Source organism: Protopterus annectens, chromosome 8.part0 (genome assembly GCF_019279795.1).
Source record: "Protopterus annectens isolate FY-2018-M chromosome 8.part0, PAN1.0, whole genome shotgun sequence".
Taxonomy (NCBI): domain Eukaryota; kingdom Metazoa; phylum Chordata; order Ceratodontiformes; family Protopteridae; genus Protopterus; species Protopterus annectens.
Window position 1 is genome coordinate 1,287,038,454 of NC_056741.1, and position 23,339 is coordinate 1,287,061,792.

Sequence of the window (23,339 nt, forward strand, 5' to 3'; positions counted from 1 at the left end):
TCATAGCCTAGGTGTAATGTTTTCAATCTGATGAGTCTTAAGTAATACCCTCTCAAAGCTCTTCACTATATTAAAAGTAAGGGTTATAGTTGTATACCTACCCATAGTTGTGGTATTACTTCTGTTTGGAACTGATACAACTATTGCTTCCCTCCACACACTGGGGATATAACAGTCTAATAAAAACATCTTAAATAAATAAGTAAGGTATACACAGACAGAGCATTTGTTCTTCCTTATAAAGGAGCCATTTAACCCAGAAGTCCCTGCTGTTGAAACTGATCTAATTTTGGTTAGCATCTGGGATATAATTTCTCCTGATATCAGTGGACATAAATGCTGATCGGCCATTTCAGGAATGGATACCATATTATTTATATCCTTCTTCTTAGGAATAAATAAAAAAATATATATGATAATTCTGCTAAACTCTTTCAGTCTGATGCAATAGTATTATTACTGTTCAGACTGAGATTTTTCTGCATTCCAGTAATAGGACATATTACCTGTTCAATCCCAGTAGTGATATTCCTTTTTTATCTACATTTGTATTGCTTTCCCATACCATCCAGGGCTTACCTTTCCTGAGGTATTTCCCTTATAGCATATAGGAACATTATTTTTGGCAATGCATTCCATTTTCTGGTAACACCTTCCCCAAGATTTAGAAATATTGTCGACTTATAGATCATATCTTCATTTCCATTGTAATAGTTCACTATTAACTTTGATGTAATCATCTGAATACTATATTTTTATATAATTTTCTCTTAAGGCTAATGTATTCTTAAGCAGCCAGTGGTTCACAGGTAGCATTGAAATGGTCTGAATTACTATGTTTTGTCCAAATTTCAGTAATCTGTAACCTAAGGCCTTACCTAGCCCATACATTATCTAATATATTATCTAGCCTGCTGGAGTAATACTCTATCTGATGGTAACCAGCCATCAAAGCTTGGTCCACAAGTAAAGCTACCTTATTATTCAAGTCATTAAACATTTCATAACACAATTTTCATTGTTATCCTTTGCTAACTTTTGACTCTTGTAGTAACAACAACTTCCACAGATTGCTGACCAACAATAATGTTAATACTAACTTCTGCTTTTTTGCTGTTCACTTTTACTATGGATCTCAGATCATCTAGAAATTAAAAGGATATCTCCATCTAAGTGTTTCACCCTATATTGCAATACCTTCAAAAATCTGACCAAAATCACAGGGGAGTGTCAATGACCAAACTTTGCTTTGGTAACTATGACGACACTGCAGTTCTAATAATTTCTTGTTGAGGCCCCCTGCATCGGTTATAAAAACCTTAAATACAAATTTTTCCTTAAAAAAACATCCATGAATAGTGAGGAGTGCTTTAAAAAAGATGTCATTATTTTTGTGATATACAAAGCTAACATTTTATTATCTTGATTATCAAGATGAAAAAAGTCCCTTTCGAAGAAATGTGTTTTAGATACTAACTGTTCCAACAAGTAAATATAATTCACACCATTGCTCTACACTTTTGTTCTGAAAGAACTGGAGATGGACGGATATCACCTTTCAGTATACAATTTAATCAATGTCCTTGCTTCTTTCCAAAAAAAACTTACTAGGGGTTCTCCCCATATTGTTTGCATCTACTGCTACCACAGCAAGGCTGTATGTTACATCCAACATATTAAACGTTGCTACCTGTTATTTATCATTATTTATTGTGTCATTCAGTTCATTATTTATCAATAATCTGACAACCACGTAAGTTTGAAACTGTAGCTTTATTCCAATTAATTATGGGGATCATATTTCTTAAATATATGATCAATGAGTCCCTAATCACTATATCTTTTCATGTCTATTAGCCCTATAGATGCTAGTGGCTGCAATAAATTGTCCCTTTTTCTGAGCTTAATTGCTTCCGAGTTGCCATTCCTGGATATGTCCACAAGCTCAGACAAAGATATGACAAACCGTATTCTTCTTCTCAAGGCTCTTATTCTGTGTATTTTATGTTTATGCTCGTAGGCACATACTGGGCTATCAGTCTGTAGACTGTTATAAGCCTAACCAATAAGTAGAAGTCAGAACTAATCCTTGTACCTCGTATCTGTGATGTAAAGACCTTAACCATTATGCCAACCCCACCCCCTTTTTGTGTTCCAGAGAACATGCAAAAGTACTATGGCTTACACTGCCACTTTGCAATGGCCTGTATTATTAAAATTAATTTCTCCTACCTCGGTATGTGGTTCCCCAACCTAAATAAGTTGACTTGGACTTTCACTCCCCACAGCAACAACAAAAAGGAATGTCAAATACAGCAGTTTGGTCTTAGAGATGCTTAAGTAGATACAGCCCATGGACATGGCAAGACCAGAACTACTATACCATTAGGAGTCATTACAATGATTTTAAAGTGCCTGCAGAAAACATATAAATAAAAACAAAAATGCACAATGATACTCATAAGACCAAAGCACTGCTTCAATACCTCGTTACAGTGGACGCTGCTCTTTACTCACAATAGCTACAAACCAAGAAAACACCTACATAAAAATGCAGCAAATATCTTTTATAAGTTATCTAGGTATTTGTTGTTGTCTTTCTGTAGAAATCAGCATAATAAGAAATGGTGAGTAATATAGGACATGCACTAATTTTTGTATAAGAAGCTAACACTCTATATTTCCTTCTGCTACACAGGTTCAGCTGGCTGGAACTGAGTTTCAGTGGTTTAGGTCACCACTGAGTTTAACTGCCTCCTTTGACTACTTTACCTATTGGATACTGTTGAGAGGAACTTCCTCTTATAATAAAAGATTTACTTCCTATAAACATATTGATTACAGGTCCACCACTTAAACATCTTCAGTTTAGTACCTCATTCGCTGAAAAAAAAAATAAACAAGCAACGTGCAATGTTATGACAGCTTTGGAAACTATAACTTAATGTCACCTTAATGTTAAGTTCATCTTACAAAATTGTATTGTATTAACTTTTTTTAAATAGGTCAGTGTGACTAATCATCATGACACAGCTATATTCTGATGCAGATATTCTTGACATAAAATTTCTTCAGCTTGCATTTTTAAAGTTTGCTTATGACAAAGATTCTGGACCTGTTTTCTAACACTGGTAACACTGACAGCAGCACTCCTTAGCAATGTATATTGCTTTATATATACCACAGTTCAAGTTTCGAAGTTTTGACAGGTTCATATGGAGTGGCACATAGCAATGCGCACTAAGTATGTCATACTTAATAATCTTAGATGTGTCAGTACTCAGATCCAAGGAAACAATCCTAAATAATCATTCTGCTAGATTTCAAATAAGAATACATTAGTAGATGTGTCAAGTCAGACTATTAATGCATTCTGACTTTCTTCTATTGTAGAGCTACCAGTTCCAAGTGCATCCTTGACTTTAGTCCAGAATAGCTTCTGCTCTTCTGGTTCTGAAGGCCAGTTGATATATGTTTTTTTCAGCATTACCTTTCTCATCCTTTGGTAAACTGAAAGTTCCCTATTTGGAATGTTCTCTAAAAAAATCAAAATTACTATGTCCTGGAGCTGTTCAAATAGTCGGTAACTTGCCAGTTGTATTTCTAGGGAACACCATTCACTGCGAAGGTAGTATCTGCTGATGACACATATGGTTTTTCTACTGTTGTAAATGCTGTCTACAATGTTATCTATAATGTCTTTACCTAACTCAAAGTCTCTGTGATGCAGGCAAAGTTTAAATGATGGAGGATCTTGGCTTTCTAGGTTGTGGACCAACTCCTGAAATACCCAGTTTTCATCATGAGAATTATATGAAATAAAGGCATCATATTTGTAAACATTGTTATCCTGTTTTCTCCACTGGTTATTGAACCATGATCGAAAGATGTAAAAGGTATATTTAAGATACCAGTAATATTTTTTGTATATTATAGGAAATACCATACACAAAAGTATCACTGTAGAAGTTCCAAAGAAGAGAAACTCTCCAAGTCTGCTATTGCAGACATGAGTATCAAAGCTGTGAAAAGGTTCAGAATTATTATCTGCACAAGGGTAGTCATAAAGATAGACAACCTGAACCTGACTTTGATTTAACCATTGTTTTAGCTTTTTGTTGGAACAAGTACAACTTAGGGGGCATTTCCGTAGATCTATGTATTTTAGTGATGTTAGGTTTTCAAAAACACTAACATTTATACTTCGGATATCATTCTTCAGTAGCATTAACTTAATGAGGTTAGTTAGATTGCCAAAAACTTCAGGCTTGATTGCATTCAGTCCCACATTTTCCAGACTAAGTATTTTCAGATTTCTAAGATTCTTAAAAATTCCGGGTATAAAGCTATGAATACCATTACAAGCATCAGCTAAGGAAAGAAATTGCAGATTATCAAGATCTTCAAACACATCTTCAGAAAGGGAAAGTTTATTTTCAGAAAGACTCAAATCATGTAAAGCTTTGAGACCTTTAAAATAGTGTCGGGGTATGATATTGATTCCATATGGCTGCTGTCCTTGGAGCTTTAAATCATAGAGATTACTCAGATATTTAAAAGGAGATAATTCTATGGTACTGCTAATGTAATGAATTTGATTACCCTGGAGATCCAAAACTCCTAATGTTGAATTAATATGTCCAAAAATCTCTGCACTAATATGTTTGATATAATTTCTATCTAAATACAACTTTCTTAAGTTATACAAACCAAAGAAAGATGCTTTTGTTAAACTACGGATTTTGTTGCCTCCGAGATCTAAGGTCTGCAAGTTTCTGAGGTCCTTAAATGTTTGACTGAAAATGATAGAAATGCGATTGTTCCTTAGATTGAGAATTTTCAGATGTGAAAGTTTGGCAAAGCTTGTAGAAAATAGATCTGTTATAAGGTTGTTGTCAAGTCTCAGTAGACTGAGATAGTCAAGGCCACTGAAAGCTTGCTTGTTGAGAAATGCAATATTGTTAATGTTGAGTTGCAGCAACTTCAAATAAGGAGCATATGAAAATGCATTATTTTGAACCGATAAAATTCTATTGAAGCTGAGGCTTATGTTGACTAATTTTGACAATCTTCGTGTGTTGTTACATGTTTTAAGCGTATTCAGTCTATTGTGCTCAATTATAAGGTCTTCCAATTCTGTATTTTGCTCTAGAAATTCTAAACAGTGTATTCTTTTAATGATATTATGAGATAAATCCAAGCTGCTAATTTGAGAACAGTGTGACAGCATATTCCTTCTTAGATTACTAATGTCATTATGTTGAAGAGACAATTTCTTGATGGGTTGATGTTTTATATACTGGCATACTTGGGTAACATTTTCTGAACTGTATAACCCTAATCCAGAATAGTCAACACTCTGTGGTTTGATTTTGCTTACATTCAGAAACTGAAACACATCTAGGTTATTCTTCCTGATTTGTAATAGAGTCACATTTCGTAGATTAATGTAGCCAAGTGAAGATCCATTAGTTATATTATTATAGGAAAGATCCAGTACTCGGACATTTTCAAAGAAATTTTCCCTGCAGTCTACATCATTAAGTAAATTGTTGCAAAGATGGATTTTTGTCAGGGAGTTTGGAAGGCTAATGGTTAAGGAATGATTTAATGAAGTTAAGGCATTATTACAAAGGTCGAGCTCTTTCAGTTTTTCCAGATGGGCAACAGACTGAACAACAGTACCAAAACTGGCAAGTTTGTTTGATCTTAAATTTAAAAGCACTAGGTTTCCTGATTGCTTAAATATATCATTTCCAATGCTTGCTAACAAGTTTTGCTCCAGTATTAACACATTCAAACTCACAAGTCCATTGAAAACACCAGATGTAAGATATGAGATCTGGTTGTATGACATGTTCAGCAAATTCAGGTTAGTTAGGTTTACAAATGCTCCATCTTCAACAGTTTTTAGATTATTGTTAGTAAACTCCAAATGGACTAGCTTGTGCAAGTGGCTGAAAGTATATTCTTTCAGGTTTATGATGTTATTATAGGAAATATTGAGGTACTCCGTAAAGTCTGGGAGATCAGAAACAGCTTGGTTTGTGTTCTGTATGAAACGCTGGATACAGGTGAAGCTGCTGTTCTGAAATGCATTTTGTATACAGTTTCTGAAGCCATAGCTGACAATAAAAGGAATATGCAGTAGTTGTAGGACTAGTACAAAGTGGAGTGATCTGATGATTTTTATTTTCATATTTCTGTATAGAAGGTCTTGTTTTCAGGTTCTCAGTGGTTGTAGTATTTTCTGTGACTACGCATTTAAGATTTCTGTAAGAAAAAAAAATAGGTGAATGCATCCTGCCACTTTATTTTTCCCCAATATTTCTTAACTCTCTTTTTATGTCTGAAAATACTCAGGCTCATAAGTAAGTATTAGGCAAGCTGAGCTTGCAGGCCATTTTAAGATTAGCCAATATCCCTTTAATGGTGAGAATTAAACCTTGTACCTTGTGTCTTGTGAGGTAAGCACCACATATGCCAATCACTAACAACTTCTTATTTCATTACAAGAATCAAGTGAATTTGCATGTGATTCAACTTGTGATACTATATAATTTTAGAAGCTTCACTTTCAGACAAATCTCTCAGCAATGTCTAAGAAAGTCAGTACCAGATACAAATGAATAATGAAACAAGTGTAGGCTATTTGCTTTTTTTCTTACTCAGCATTATTATTATTATTATTATTATTATTATTATTATTACTTTCTTTTGCTGTACTTACTCTGCTCTCCCATGGTACTTCCAGAAAAGGCATGCGTCATCAATTTATCTGCTTCCTTTACCTCTTACCCTAAACTTTTTTTAACATTTATCACACAGGCAGTGCTATTCCAGGTAACTGCAGTATTTCCCCCAGCTTGTAAGGAAATTATTTCATCTCACTGTGTGTAATTGAGAAAATCTTGGAGGAATTTAAGCCATTTACATTGACAATATGAATGCTTAACTGTGAATATTTTTCATAAATGGTTAATTCGGTAATTTGTTTAAATCACTTTGCTCGTTTTCTATTGTTATATAGAAGCAAAAAATTGCACTTTATTCATCTGCGTTTACTGTATTTGTGTTTCTTCCTACTTTATTACTTTATATTGCTTTTGCTGCCTGTTCTTAAAAGTACTTAATTGCATTTATTGTACTGCATTTATTACTGCTTGTTAGTAGCCTGATTAAATTGTAACTGTTATTCTAAGCTTTTGGTTTACACACTTGGACCTCAGACCAGTTGTTTTACATTAAGAATGTTGTAGTCTGCACTGTTGTGGCAAGACAGGTAGCTTACATCCTTCTAAGTTGGGAGTTGCTGATTGAAGGCTTAGTGTCTGTTATTCTAAACATGTATTAGTTCTGGCTTAAGCACTTGGTCTTTGGGCCAGTTATTTTACATTAAGAAGGTGTGGTGTGCACTCTTGTGGGAGTAGAGGGTAGATTCTTCCCTACTGAGCTGGGAATTTCTGGTTAGAGGCTTATTGTGTCTGCTTATTTGAACTGTTTGTTGTAGCATAGACTAGATTCAGACCTGCTGAATCTAACTTTGTTTGTATAACTTGAGCACTAATCCAGGCCATCTTTTTTTGGAGAAGGTTCTCCTGCACCCTAGTGGCAGGAGTGTGCAGTTAGAACTTGTCTGATCGAAGACTGCTGGAACGGGGCTCAGTTTTTAGTTCTTATTGGTTAATTGGTTAATTTGTTTAAATCAGTTTGCTCATTTGCTAATGTTATAAAAAAAATACACTTTATGCATCGCCTCTTAGGGTTAAACTATTCCCGGCGCCATAAAATCTGCTCTTCAAATTTTCCCTTAGAACTAGTCAGTTTTTTAGTTTTAGCACTAAAATCTGTTTATTTGAACTCAGCACTTGTTCAGAACTTGTTGTAAGCACTAAATAAGCTACTAATTACTACAGCACTCAACTTTCCCCACTCATCTAGAGGAAAACAGTTTTTAGTACTTAATAAATAAGCACCTATCCAGGCATGTCTAAAGGTCAGCTCCCGGTGTTGTCTCTTGTCTACCTGATGAATCTGGGCATCTTGGGGCAATGCAGCAATTGCCTTGTGTACACAGACAACCCTCTCCTCCTACCACCCAACACTACAACCTGTGAGAGATGCACTTATATAGCCAAACTGGAAGCAAAGCTCTCTTCACTCAAGACTGGACTAGACAGTCAAGAGGAGAAGGTAAACACGTGCACCACACCGCACTCATCACACAGTCCCTCAAAACCTATACCACCAAAACACACACATAGAAGCACAAAACACACAGCTATATTCGCGGAGGCTTTCAATAAAAATTTGCCCAAGCAACAGAGCCCTCAGCAGAAATGCATGCAACCTCCACCCCCCAACACAACCCAAATGACACATAGCCCACAAACTCAGTGTGTCACTCAACTACTGCCCATAAGGCATAACAACATACCCAACACTCTAGTCATAGGTGACTCTATAGTTAGGCACACTGATGTTCCACTCACCAGGCTAAACAAGGAGAAAGTTACTGTCTGCTGCCTGTCAGGTGCCAGGATCCTCCACATAATGCACACACTCAGGTCACTCCACAACAAGTATAAATATGACTCTGTCATTGTCCATGTTGGTGTGAATGACCTGAGACATACCTCCCTGGACTACATGAAAAGAGACATAGAGGAGCTCTCCAATCTTGTAGCCCAGGAAGGTATGACCCTAGCCCTGAGTAGCATCCGGCCATCACCCAGAATGGTATCACAGTACAAGAACAAAATGATTGACTTCAACAACTGGCTAAGCTTCTGGTGTCATTCTAAGGGGATCCAATATCTGTCTGCCTGGGATGACATGATCAACAGACCACGATGCTTTGCCAGAGATGGCCTGCACCTGTCACCCTTGGGATTCTGGATACTGGCTAAGGCTCTTGCCATGCCTATAGTGCCTTTTTAGGCAAGGTTCAAGCGACAAATTCACCACTGTAACAGGTACAAGCAAGCAGAATCTGAGAGTAAAACTACTTAATGCTAGAAGTCTAAACCTCAAAATGCACTCAAGGCACTCCTTAAAATGGAGAACATCGACATCTATGCAGTGTCAGAGACCTGGTTCAAGGCTCCAGTGAGAACCCCTGCATTACCAGGCTATAATTCATACCACACCTTTCGGCCACCTAACCTGGACCGAAACACTAAAGGTGGAGGCGTGTCCATATTTATTAGGGATACCCACACCTCCAGGCTAGTTGCTCAGCATAATGCATCCGAGATTATCCAAGTGCAACTAACTCTGGGCAAGACCGCAATCCAAATTGTAGCTTGCTACAGATCCCCCACCATGCCCCAGGATTCCCACTCCTCATTTCTACATACACTGGATAATATTAGGTTACAACCCAACACCCTAATAATGGGTGATTTCAACTACCCCACCATTAATTGGGAAAACTACTCATGTACCAACTCTTTTGCTCAACATTTTCTGGAATTCATAAATTCCAATGCCTTGGATCAATTTATCCACACCCCCACCAGGGGCATCAATATCCTAGACCTGGTCATTACCAACATGGGTGACTGGTGTTCCACACCAAAGGTCAATTCAACATTGGTCAGATCTGACCAAAAGCTAATCAACCTAGACATCCACATCCCGTCCCCACTCCCCATTAGGGAAACTACAGTAAAATATTTCTCCAAAGCCAACTTCACACTTCTTAAGACAGAAGTGGCAAACGTCATGACACCCATGCAGACGGACAATAGAGGTACGACTGCTGAATCCTACACAATTGCACTTTATAAGCACTTACACAAGTGCATGGATCATGCTAGCCTTAACAGAACTAAGATACTATCCTCCAAAAAAAAAAATGAAGCCAATCTGATGGTCCTCTGCCATAAACAAACTCTACAACAGAAGAAAGAAACTGTTGCAAAAAAAGAGTAAAATCTCATGATTGGAGGAACTCCCTGGTCAGCATCAGTAAGAAGCTGAGATCCCTCATAAAATCCTCCAAATCTAGCTACGTAAACAAAATTGCCACTGATTCTAAAGACAACCGCAAAGCATTCTATAGCTATGTCAAGAATCTCAATGACAACACTCAGATCTGCTCTGAGTTACAGCACAATGGCACTAAATACACAGAACCAAGTGATATTGCCAACATTTGGGCAGATAGGTTCAGTTCTAACTTTACCCCCCTCTCACCCCCTAAAGGGCCCATCTCTATACTGGAAGAATGCAAAGTTCCTGTAATCACGGCTGCACAGGTAAAAACTACACTCTCCAAAGTCAAGAACACAGCATCCAGGGAACCTGACAACATCCCAGGCTGCATTCTACATGAACTATAGAGCGAACTGGCATCCCACCTAAGTACCATGTTCAATCATAGCCTCACCTCAGGCTTTGTTCTTACTGAATGGCGCACAGCAATGGTTATCCCACTCCACAAAGGGGGAGCCACCACGGACCCCGGGAACTACCACCCCATTAGCCTAATGAGCCTGGTCTGGAAGGCCATGGAATGTATCATCATGGAACTTATAAACAAAGACACTGGTAATCTCCAAACTCTGGACCCCACCCAGTTTGGGTTTATAAAAGGCAGATCGTGTCTCCTAAACTTGATAGACTTCTTTGAAGCAGTCACTAAAGCCACAGACGAGGGTAAGGTGGTTCAAACAGCCTTTCTAGATCTTGCCAAGGCATTTGACACTATCCCCCACTCTGGAATTATAGATAAACTCACTAAACTAGGTATAAATCCCTATGTCACTAGATGGGTTGCCAACTGGCTCACTGACAGAACCCACACTGTGAAGGTAGCAGACTCCAAATCTGACTTCAGACCAGTGACAAGTGGAGTACCACAGGGTTCAGTCATGGGTCCTCTCCTGTTTGGTATCTACTTCTCTGAAATGCAGGCTAACGCAGATGGTCTTTGGCTAATGAGGTTCGTGGATGACTGCAAACTAGGAGCCATAATCGAAACTCCTAACGATGTGGACATCCTACAAACGGGCCTCACTGAGACAGATGCCTGGTGTCAAAGCCATGGCTTTAAGCTCAATGCCAAAAAGTGCATTGTCTTTCCATTTGGTAAACACTCTGTACTTATGAACTACCACATAGGCGGTAGTAAACTTAACACCAAAAGTGTGATAAGAGACCTTGGGACACAGGTGGACAATAGTCTCTCTTTTGATAATCACATCACCACAGTAGTCAGGAAATCCTTCTACATGGCACACCTCATCACTAAAGGTTGCTCATACAGGAAAAAAGAGGTCATTGTTCCCCTCTACTCATCACTCATTAGACCCATTATAGAGTACTATGCCCTTTTTGGTATGTACCTCACAGGACATCTACAACAACTGGAAAGACCGCAGAAATACCTCACAAAGAGGATTACCAGCCTCAAACAGATGCCCTATGCAGACCGTCTCAAAAATCTCCAGCTTTACTCTGTCACATATTGCCTACTCAGAGGCGATCTCTGCCTAACATACAAAGCTATGTCAAACCCAAAGCTGTTGGACATGCTCCACTTAAAGAAATCCCTGTCCCTCCAAGCTACATGCTCTAGGGACCTAAACCTTGTCACCACAATAAACAGAACATGCTGGAGGGATAGATTCCTGTCCCAGCCCAGAGACTTCCCATATTCTGGAACAAACTACCTATCTATATCAAACAAAGCTCCTCATTAGCACTCTTTAAGAAAAATCTTGATGATTGGATGGAAATAGGAAATTCATCCTGGGGATCACTTCTGTGGCTCTGCTCGACAGTGGCACAGGAAAATAATTTTCTTGGGTGACGAAAGCCAGGGTACCTTTTTGGCTAGGCTTATATAGGCCCTAGGGCCAATAGCCTAGTACCTACCTATGAACCTATAAAGTATTTACATAGTAATATAAGTAGAATGAGCATAAAACAATACCAGCATAGTCAGCAAGACACCTCAATTTTGTGTGTGTGTGTGTGTGTGTGTGTGTGTGTGTGTGTGTGTGTGTGTGTGTGTGTGTGCATGCATGCATGTGGGCGGGTGAGTATATGCACATATGGGAGTTGGGGGCAAGCAGGTATTTAGTTCTGTATTTATTTTACTGCTTTTTACATTATTGTATGTGTGGTTGGTCTACTATATATGGTTTCACTTCTAAAGCTCGAAATTTTGGATCAGACCTCTAATTATCGAAAACCAAAGGGTTGAAGGTTTGAAATATCGAACCTAAAAAAAAATCAAAAACTTGAATACTTCTTATTTCACATTTTATGCAGGGGGGCAAGTCCCGTGCACCCCCCATGTGGGAAGCTTTGTCCCCCACACCCCCTGCTTCTTAAATATACCAACTCTGAGATTGCACTACAGTGAAGAAATCAGTAAAGTTCCCATTCCACACTGTACAGTGATTTCCATTGACAAGGTTTGATATTTCAAATCTTCAATCCGCTGATCTTCGATAATTAGAGGTTTGATATGTGTATATATATATATATATATATATATATATATATATATATATATATATATATATTGGCCAATTTGTTCTTCCCTGCAGCTGACCATCAGCTGCTTAAAGAAGCTCTTCTCATCCACCTGGACTACTGGTCCTCCTTTACATGCCCTGACTTTCTCCAACCCATGCTCAAGACTGGCGAGGAGACTGAGGCAGCTGGTGCAGTGTAATACTGCTACTAGGAAGTGTTTTTGTTGAATTCCTTGCCCTGTGCACATGTCAGTGACAGCCTCTGGTAGAACAAGCAATGGAAATCAACTTTGGCCAGATCCTCACACTTCTGCAAGGGACTTGAAGTGTGCAGGATGCCATGCCAACCCTCAGGCAGCACTAAGCACTGTTGTTTCCTTTATCTCCACCAGCAGGATCAATGCATCAGTGTGCCATGGAGTTCATCCCTCACAACTAAACACAAGATAGGTATAGCCATCCACCCTGCTTGTGCCATCAAAAACCTGAAATGAAAAAAATGAACAAAAGTCACCTGGGCTGTAATCAGGGCTTTACCTCTCTGCACCATATTCAGAAACCTAATATATATATTTAAATGCCATTGTATTCCTAATATTTCTTTGTGGAAAATGGAAAATAGAGACAGACTTCATTAAATATCAGGTCAGTTTGTTGAAATCAGGTTTTTCAAAGGGTATGTGGTCCAAGTGAGTACACCTGAGTCTAACAAAAACAGCATCATATCACCATATCAGCAATGGATGCCATAACTTAAAAAAATCTTTATTTCTTGGACTTGTGGTGATCAAACAATTGATTATATTTGTTACTAGGGATGAGACTGCTTTGAAACATAATGGGGTTAGTAAGGCATGCCTCTCATGAAATTTGCACCCTGTCTATATTTTGCTTTGTACTGTCTGTATAAAACAGTAATCCAGAAATTAGCATTCAATGGATTATGCATCCCTTTTGCTTAGCTCATATTTTGACTCATACTTTATTAAATTTGTCTTGATTTAATCATAATTCTGGGACACGTTTATTAGAAATTTAAGTTAATGTTTTTGCTGGCTTGGTTATCAAGAAAGACAGAGGTTACTGATCACATTCCACTAAAATATTTATCTGTGGGGTAAATAAGAACTACATGTTGGAATTCCAAGTTCCTCCCTATATTTTGAATGTTTTAATACATTTAATAGCTATGCAGCATGCATCCATAAAACGTGACACAAAAACATATGAAATGGTTATTCCTCTTTTCTACAACCACTCCCACACCAAAGAGGTGTTATAAAACTCAGCCATTTCAATGTATGTGGCATCCAGAAGCATTATGAAAAAAAAATCCATTGTAATTCCTTTACGTATAGGCCTGTACAAGTGAGGAAAATTGTATCCAAAACATATTCTCAGTTGTGTCTGATGGAGACAGATTAGGACTCCTTTATTCCAGTGTTTCACATATTTTGACATTGCCACAGGGCTCGCCTCCATTTATTCCCTTAGTGGAAAGGATGTATTTAGGTATATGTCCCGCTGCTAAAGACCTAATAGCTACTTCCAGCAAGTGTGGTGCCATAGCTACAAATAAATTCTGCATATCGACTACTCAAATAGTGAATTGCCTAACTAGACTTTCACAAACGACAAATGATATTCCTTTGCAGTTGTGAAAATAATTTATTCCCCAACAGAAAATGAGTTAAATTCCATAAATTCTTGTGGGTCTATCTGTTTAAAGTTTCATCAATTTTGTCGGGTGTAAATTCTTTCAATTTTTCTCTTACTAGTATATAACTTTAGAAATCATTGTCCATTGTTTTAGTTGACTCCATTCATTAAACACATATTGGAGACATTCATTTTCTAAATGCCAGCACTTACTAACTGTACTCCACCTCAGCATAACCAGTCTCATCCTAACCCACCCCACTAGGATTTCCACCGAAATCATACAGGCTGTTGTCCTGCGCAGGGCCGGATTTTCCTATAGGCTAACTAGGCTTCAGCCTAGGGCCTCAAGATCAAGAGGGGCCTACATTCAAATTGTTAGCAAAATTAAAATTACACTATTCTAAAAACAGTGAACACTAAAACACTGAACCGAAAATAAGGAGAAATTCTACGCATATGACTAATAAACAAACATAAAAATGTATTGGTTAATCAACCATTGGGTCTGTTCGTTTGTATATACTAGATTGCACCAAAGTATAGTTCATACATTCACTGATTGCTATGGAAAATATTGACGTGCCTTATGCTACTAAGCTCTGGTTTGTTCTTGCATAAATAAAGTGCAGATTGGTGTAGATTGGAACAGACAAGCGAACAGACCTATTGATATCCGTTCAATTATATGATAATATGAAACACGTGTTAATGTTATTAGAAAATATTCTTATTTTAGGATTGCGTACACTATCATTTGATTCTCGCCTTTTGAGTTCAGTAGGTTCAATACTTTAGTGAAGTGTTTATAGACTATTGAAAATTTTTTTTCTGACAATATCTTCATCTTATTTATGCACAATAATTAATAACTCAAATATTTTGTTCTAGATTCTAATCTAAGAATAAGTAAAATATTTGAAAGTGAAGAAAAACAAAGCTACAAGAGTATGAGGCAAAGAAGCTAACACCGATTACTGCTTACATGCATGTGCCAACTAGTACTACTCAATTGGAAGCAATGCAGCACGTTGTATGTGAGGACACGGCTGTTGCACCAACTCAAAGTGAAAATATGGAACTAATTCAAGAGCAACTTACTGAACACGAATATACAAACGAGCCACAAGAAAATAAATATTCAGATTTTTTTCAGACACCTAATGAGAAACACCATGTTCAAAATGTTGCAAATTTAGATAGTGATGTCAAATATATGTCTACTGTAACAGATGTTGGCTTGTGGACAAATTTATTGCAAAATGATGTATCATATTGGGTAGAGAAGGGCCCTTCTCAAGTTCAGTATCACTGTGGACCATTTTTAAATTCTAAGCGAGAATATAAGAATCAGTCCAGATTTTGTACAAAAGCAATTTTTTATTCAACAAAAGCCAATGGAGAAAAATATACCCTAGAATGACTTGTGTACTCTCCTCAAAAGGCTCGTTTTGCTTTGCTTGTAAACTCTTTCCAAATATTGCATCTTCTGCAACAGCATTAACTTCTGAAGGGTTTAATGATTGGAGAAACCCTGCTATCATTCAAACTCATGAAAATTCAGAAAATCATAGGAATGCTATGTTAACGTACTTAACAAGAGCAAAAGGGAAAACTTTAACTTCAAAGCTAGAGGAAGAAATAAGAAAGAGCAGCAATACTGCGTTATAGAAAGAGTTTTGCTGTAATTTGCACTCTTGCAGAGCGAGGCTTACCATTTAGAGGAGACAATGAAAAGTTTGGAACTCCAAATAACGGCAATTACTTTGGTCTTCTAGAACTAGTAGCAAAATTCGATCCATTTTTAAGAGATCATATCGATCGATATGGAAATACTGGCTCAGGAAAACCTTCATATCTGTCTAAAACTATATGTGAGGAAATTATTCAACTTATGGCAAATAAAGTGAAAGACACAATTGTGGCGGAAGTGAAAAAGGCTGGCTATTTTAGCTTTTCAGTAGATTCCACTCCTGACATATCTCATACTGATCAGTTGACCTTAATTATTAGATATGTGTCACCTGAAGACGGTTTGCCAACTGAGAGATTTTAACTTTCCTTGAGCTAAAAGATCACTCAGGGAAAGCATAGCTGATTTAGTATTTAACTATATCACTACTGAACTTGAAATTGATTTCAGAAAATGCCGAGGACAGTCTTATGATAATGCAGCCAATATGGCTGGTAGATACAATGGTATGCAGCAAAAAATTATCGAAAAAAACAAGTTTGCAAGATTTGTTCCATGCGCTGGTCACTCTTTAAATTTAGTAGGTCATTCAGCTGTTGATTGTTGCCTTGATGCTGTTAATTTTTTTGGTGTTGTGAACGAAGTTTATATCTTTTTTTCGTCTTCCACAAAAAGGTGGGCAGTTCTGAAATCACATTTGAAACCTCATTCTAAAGTGCCTAAATATTTATCAGGCACTAGGTGGGAGGCACGTGCAAAAGCTACAGAAGCTATTTTAGAAAATTGCAATGATATCACCGATGCACTCAATTATTTACATTCAGATAATAATACAAAGGGTGATACTAGATTGAGGGCCAACAATCTTTTAGAGAAGATGGAACAATTTGAATTCGTGTTTATGCTCCATTTCTGGAATCGAATACTGAGACATTTTTCAAAAGTAAATAAAATTCTTCAAAGCCCTAATATTTTACTGAGTAGTTGTGCAGATTGGTACAGGTCACTTTTGGATATTTTACGTGGAATTAGGGAAGATTTTGATGCACTTGAGCAACAAGCAAAAACACGTTGCCAAATACTGAATATAGAACTGCCAGAAGGATAATAAGAAGTAAAAGGCAAGGGAATTACGAAAATTCATCTGACCCTGATGCCTTAGACAAACTCTCTTCAAGAGATAAATTTAGGATTAAATCATTTATTCCTATATTAGATGCACTAGAATCAAATTTAGGAAGAAGAGCTTCTGTTTATGATGATGTAGTGAAAATATTTTCCTTTCTTGCCGATCTTACATTATCAAAGGTAGAACTTCAAAGAGGTGTTGAGCTGTTAATGCAAGAATACCCAGAAGATGTCAACCAAAATCTTACTGAAGAACTATTTCATTTCCACACATATGTGAGACAAACGCATAAGCCTTCAAAAAATTCCACATTGTCGCATAAAGACTTGTATCAAATAATATTCAAAGAAAATATTCAAGTGGCCTTCCCCAATGTGGAATCAATCTTATGGCTGTTTCTCAGTTTAATAGTCACTAATTGTACTGGGGAAAGGTCATTTTCAAGACTTAAAAATATCAAAAATCAATTAAGAAGCACAATGACCCAGACGAGGTTGTCTTCATTGAGTATTTTGTGCATCGAAAATGAGACCTTCAAAAAATAGATTTTGATGAACTTATAGAAGAATTCTGCATGAAAAAGTTTAGAAAGAAATTCTTCTAATCTACTATTTCGTTTTAAATGTGTACTTGGATTGAATCAGTTCTTAAATAAAATAACTATTAACATAAAATTTAATATGATATACAATTTGATATTTTCTTTTTTGTGATCTGGATTTTGTTTGAATAAAGCTCCATTTTTGGTTTAGTTTAAGACTTAAAATTCATAATAATTCATACTTAAACTTTAAATGCGAATTATTATGAAATAAATTTATCTGAATTGAATTTGGTTTCATCTTCAATGTATTGAATATATTTAATTTAATTTGATAGAAAATATGATAATTTTATTTTATTTTCGTAGTCAAAGATTTTCATTATTTGAATTTTGTTTCTTTGTAAATGTTGTGTGTTATGTTTGATTAGTTATTGTTACAAGTACTATATATGGTGCTGAGAATAAATGTCCAAATAAGTGTTCTCGACTTTTTTTTATTTATTATCCGTGCCACATTTTTTATAAAGGTTAGTACCAATCACAACATGTTTCATTTAACATATTGATATTTTTCAAAATAATCATTTTTCAAAATAATCATAAGCAGTAATGATGCATTTTATTATCTCTCATGTAATTTACAAACTTAAAAATGGGAGGTGAAAGGGCCTCATAAGTGGAATAGCCTAGGGCCTCTTTTCATCTAAATCCGGCCCGCTGCGTTACTCATAATACTCAAGTGAATACATTCTAGGATATAACTGACATACAAGCAAACTCCAGAGCTCTTCATAACCCATAGAAAATCTTTAATTGCTCAAAGGTGTCTGAAATTGTACAGGTAATGATGTGCTTACGAGCATGACTCTAAGAATTAGATTTATTGTCAACATGCATGTTTTTCTAATTACAGATGAAATGTGTCATATTAAAGCATTTCATTTACTTTTTTAAACATTTCACTGTGATTTGTTTTAAATAAATGTTCTGCGTTCCATTTTGACATCTATCCCCAAGTGTCTCAGTATTTTCCTCCACATTCTTAAATCTTTAAATATTTGTCTTCCTTACCAGCATTATCTTTCATGCTTTCACTGTTTCTGATTTTTGCATTTAAGTTTAAACCCTGAGAAACTTCCAAATGTTGCTGTTGGTTGTTTAAACATGAAGAGATTTATGTGGATCCTATATTAATATTATTTTTTTTCTGTAAGCAGTGTATTATACTCCTCACTTTGAGGTTTTCTCCTTCAGTTCAGATGAGTTCCTAGATTCTCATTTTTAATCTGAGTAGAACCTTTGGACAGTGAACATCTTGAAAGCCATTACTCCTTTTTCATATGTCTGAACTCCGATGCAAGTGTCCCACTGGTGTTTGAAGGCATTGAAGCTGATGCTTTATTTGTTATTCTCACTGGCTGAAATTCTGTCCACTGAAAAGTAATTCATCACTCCCTGTTTGTGGCATTTTTGATGGAGGTTATAAAAACGTGGCATTTTTGATGGAGGTTATAAAAACATGGCAAATTTTACCTTTCTTTGAGTTACTGCATTCTTGAAGTTTGTCATATTTGCTGGGTTGCCAATATACACTACAGAAAATATGATTTTTTCCTATCTTTAATACACAATCAAAGTGGCAAAAATATGGTTTTGCAAACCCACCCGAGTCTTGCTAGTACCTTGAAGCTGCCCCTAACTATTTTTTTGTAATTTTTATACCATTAGAAAAAAAATCATATTACCTTATAATATTTTGCTGGAAACCCTTTTCTTTTTACACCATCCTCTCAGTGAAACAATGTATTTGCCAGTCCAATGTGATGCTTTATCATATAGTTTTGAATGCATGACATCTCCTTCATCTTCCCATCTTCCCTATTTCCTTCACAATTCTGCTTGCGATTTTATGGGCATGAATCATATATTTCCTTTCCCTTTTATATTTTTGGGAGAATAGCTTCAGTCTGGCTTTTCTGTCCTACAGTTTCCTTTCTTCTGATGGCATGCTGCTGCATCTACCATGTGCTTTCTTCTGGTAATACTCCATCACCCAACACCAGTGTTGTCTATTTTCCCCTTGTCCCCTTGTACTCCACTGAGTCTAGAGTACATAGCATTGGAGTGTCTCCCTCTCCATAAATATTTTGGGAAAGAACGTTTGAGAACACATTGCTCCATGTCTCCAAGACAGACAAAAATGATGAAACTCCACCGATACATTCTCTTTCACATAACTATATTATTCTCAGCTGGGCCTATTAGAATTATTAGAAATAGAAATCCTAAAAGTTGTGTAGTGCCAAAGAATTATTAGTTTATAAAGTAAGTATATATATATATATATATATATATATATATATATATATATATATATATATATATATATATATTTATATATGTGTGTGTGTGTGTGTGTGTGCTAGTTCTCATCTCTTGCTGAATTTCTCAACTTGCTGTACTCCTAGGTACCTAAAGAACCCCTTTTTGCTTATTTTCTCTTTTTTTACCAGCTCCCATTCTCGCTTTGTCTTAGATCCTTTTGCTTTCTTCAGTTAACTTCCTGTAGTGTCTTCATATTCCTCTCTGACTATATTTTCTCAGTCTCTGAAGATCTCTTACTCCTCTACTGATATTTTGTTTGAGATAGATTGGCTGCTTTTTCTGTATATTTGTTTCCCTTTTTTTCTTGTGTTGTCATCTGTAGTCTACAGTTCATTATTTCCCTGATCTATTAATGCCTTTTGTTTATTTCTATCCACTATCTCCCTAATCATTCTTCAGCCCCCTTCATGTAATTTTGGTACATTGCCTAGCCTTTCTTGTATTGATAACAATGCAGTTGTAGTGGATTGACTTCTTGTTAGTGATACTCTCATCTCAAGCCCTGTACTTCCTTGAACATCAATACATAAATTAGTCTACCCTTTTCAAGGGTTTTCATGAATTAGTTCTGCAAATCTTTTCTAGTCCATAATCTCATCTATTACATTCTATTACAGGACCTTCAAAGCCAGAATGCTACATTCTGTGTCAAGGAAATTGAAATCCCCCATTAATACTAACTGTTCTTTTTTTATCTTGCTTGGTCTTGTGATGTCTTTCACCATCTCATCAACCTTCCTTGAAGCATCTGACTACATGAATATAGCATGCATCCATCATCAGCTCCCTCCCTCCAGCTTGACTGCACAACAGCTAGCTTTTATAGGCACTAGTCCCTCCCCTCTTCTCCTGTTTTCCCACTTTTTGTCCACTTCTTTTAGCATTGCACATTCAATAACATTCTTATATATGCTGCTCCTACCCATTCTGCCTTTCTTCTCATTCCGGAATACCTTAAAAAGTGGATAATCATGTCTTAGTTCCTGATTTTGGGGGTGTCTAGGTTTTCTCTTAATTTCTATTATATAAGCGGACTTGATAGATCATCTTTGGACCAACAAAGTCCAAAGATGATCATTAGTAATCCTCTGCATATGTGTAATCTTTTCCAGTCCTTCTTTTCCCACACCCTGCCAAGTGGGACACACTACTCATAGCCATGCGAGAGACAGTACTATCTATCCTACCTCCAGGTTCCAGGTAATCCATAGCATCCCAATACCATCTCGAAAATAACCAAGTAACACCATTAACCAATTCAACAGAGTTCAGTCACACTGCTTGTCTTGCTAAGAATAAGAAAATTAGTTTATGAGTCTAATTGGTACACTGCATAGAGGCAGACACTGAACTGTTTGCTTTATCTCAGTTATTCTGTACTAACTTTAAACTTCAAGTCATACAGCATTTGATAATGTTCCTTTAACAGACTTGATTGTAGTCAACTTTCTCTTCTGTCACTCATGTTGTTCTTGTTTTACATATATATATATATATATATATATATATATATATATATATATATATATATATATATATTACACACACACACACACACACACACACACACACACACACACACACACACACACACACACACACACACACACACAAACACTGCATGTAATCTTGCTCTTTATAACTTACCTGATTTGTGGCTTGAAATGATTGAAATGGACATCAGCCAGTTCAACTGCTTAGCAAAGTACATTTATCACACAGTACAATGAAGCATCTTCACATAAGTAAAGTGAAGCAGGTGGAAATCTGAATATATTTTTTTGTTAAAAAAGGTAAAAATCAATATGTTTAATACAGTTTCTAGAGTAATTTTGAATTAAGTAAAGTACCTTAAAGCTATGATCCTGGGCACCAGTGCTTTTAGCTACTAACAGATTTCTTCTGCAAAATTTGTTGTCTTTGGTTTGTTCTAGCATATTAGATAATTTTGGTTTCCCTTACTGTATTGCCATCCACATTGCACCATTTTAAAAGTGTGTGTTATTTTTCATATAAAATGCCCATGCTTTCAGAGGAAATCAACCCATCTCATTCAGTTACACAAAGAAAGAGAGTATGCAAATTTTAACATTTCTCTTTTACAACCTTTTGGCTCACCTCTTAAATGAATTGTCCTATTACTGTAGTGTATATTGACAAACCATGTCTTCTGTGCACTGAAAGTTTCAAATTTAATAAGTTTTACAGATTTAGATAAGAACTTCATTTTATATGAAAGATTAAGTTGCATAAGGATTATCTTATTCAAGCGCATTTCATTTGTTCTACAATTTTCCACTTAATTTTTTCTAGTTAATCTAATGGTTCCAGAGCTACCTTCAGAATGGAGTTCAAGCTGTCAAGTATCATCCTTCATCCCTGTCCCAGGCAATGTGTGCCACAAGGATCAAACCCAGGGCCTGTTCTCTTTAACATCTTCATCAGTAACCTACATAAAGTCTGTAAAACTGCATCCCTAGTACACTATACAGATGATGCCACAGTTAGCTGTATCACAAACAACATCAATAAACTACAAGAACCTACCCAGGAGTCCTTCTCCTCTATAGAAACCTGGCTGACATCTGGCCAGCTATTACTAAACCCAAGTAAATCCAGACTAATCCTATTTACTCCCAAACAGCTTAGAGTCAACAAAACCTCCTTCTCAGTTACCTCATCTTACAAAACAAAAATTGAACTTGTCGCACTTACTAAATGGCTAGGCATCTGTGTAGATGAGAACCTAAAATCTGACACACGCATCCAAAATATAGTGAAAAAATTACACCAAAAGCTACATTTTCTCTATACAGCCAAACCCTTCCTCTCAGACAATATAAGAAAACACATTGCCTCTTCTCTCCTCTTGCTTGCTCTAACATGTTCTACACCCATCCTGAACGACATATAAGTGACATTTCTAAACAAACTTGAGCAATGTTACTACAAAATCGCACAATTTGCTGCCAACCTTCCAAAAAGATCTCACCATTGTGCCCCCCTAAGGGAATTACAGTGGCTGGAATTCCCACATTATCTAGCCTACTAACAACTTCCACATATCCACAACACCATGTATAAACCTAACACCTGCCATCCATCTCCAGCCTCATACAAATATATAACTGGAAAACTTCAGGACCAGATGCAGTACTTAACTTCTGGCTCAAAGTATTAACATCTTTGCACAAAGATTTAGCCATGAGCAAGAACTATTTATATGTGCACCCCAAACAGACATCAGCCTGGTTAAGAACAGGAAAAACAATACTCCTACTTAAGAGTGAACCTGCAAGTTATCCTAAACATTATAGACCAATAACTTGCCTTCTGACGACATATAAACTATACACCGGAATTGATGCTGACAGAGTTTATAGTTATTTAGAAGAAAACTCAATTATGGCAATAGAACAAAAGGGTAATAAAACAAAG

The 23,339-nt window shown here is 36.5% G+C and overlaps 1 protein-coding gene across 1 annotated transcript in view; it reads right to left on the minus strand.

The window, feature by feature from the left end:
- Positions 1–1,754: 1,754 nt before the first annotated feature.
- Positions 1,755–23,339, minus strand: part of LOC122809365 (toll-like receptor 13) — a 378,635-nt gene continuing 357,050 nt past the window's right edge. Inside the window, exon 2 of the mRNA XM_044080803.1 lies at positions 1,755–6,273. Within this exon, the coding sequence (XP_043936738.1) occupies positions 3,356–6,199 (2,844 nt within the window). The 5' untranslated portion in view covers positions 6,200–6,273 and the 3' untranslated portion in view covers positions 1,755–3,355. The remainder of the gene's footprint in view (positions 6,274–23,339) is intronic.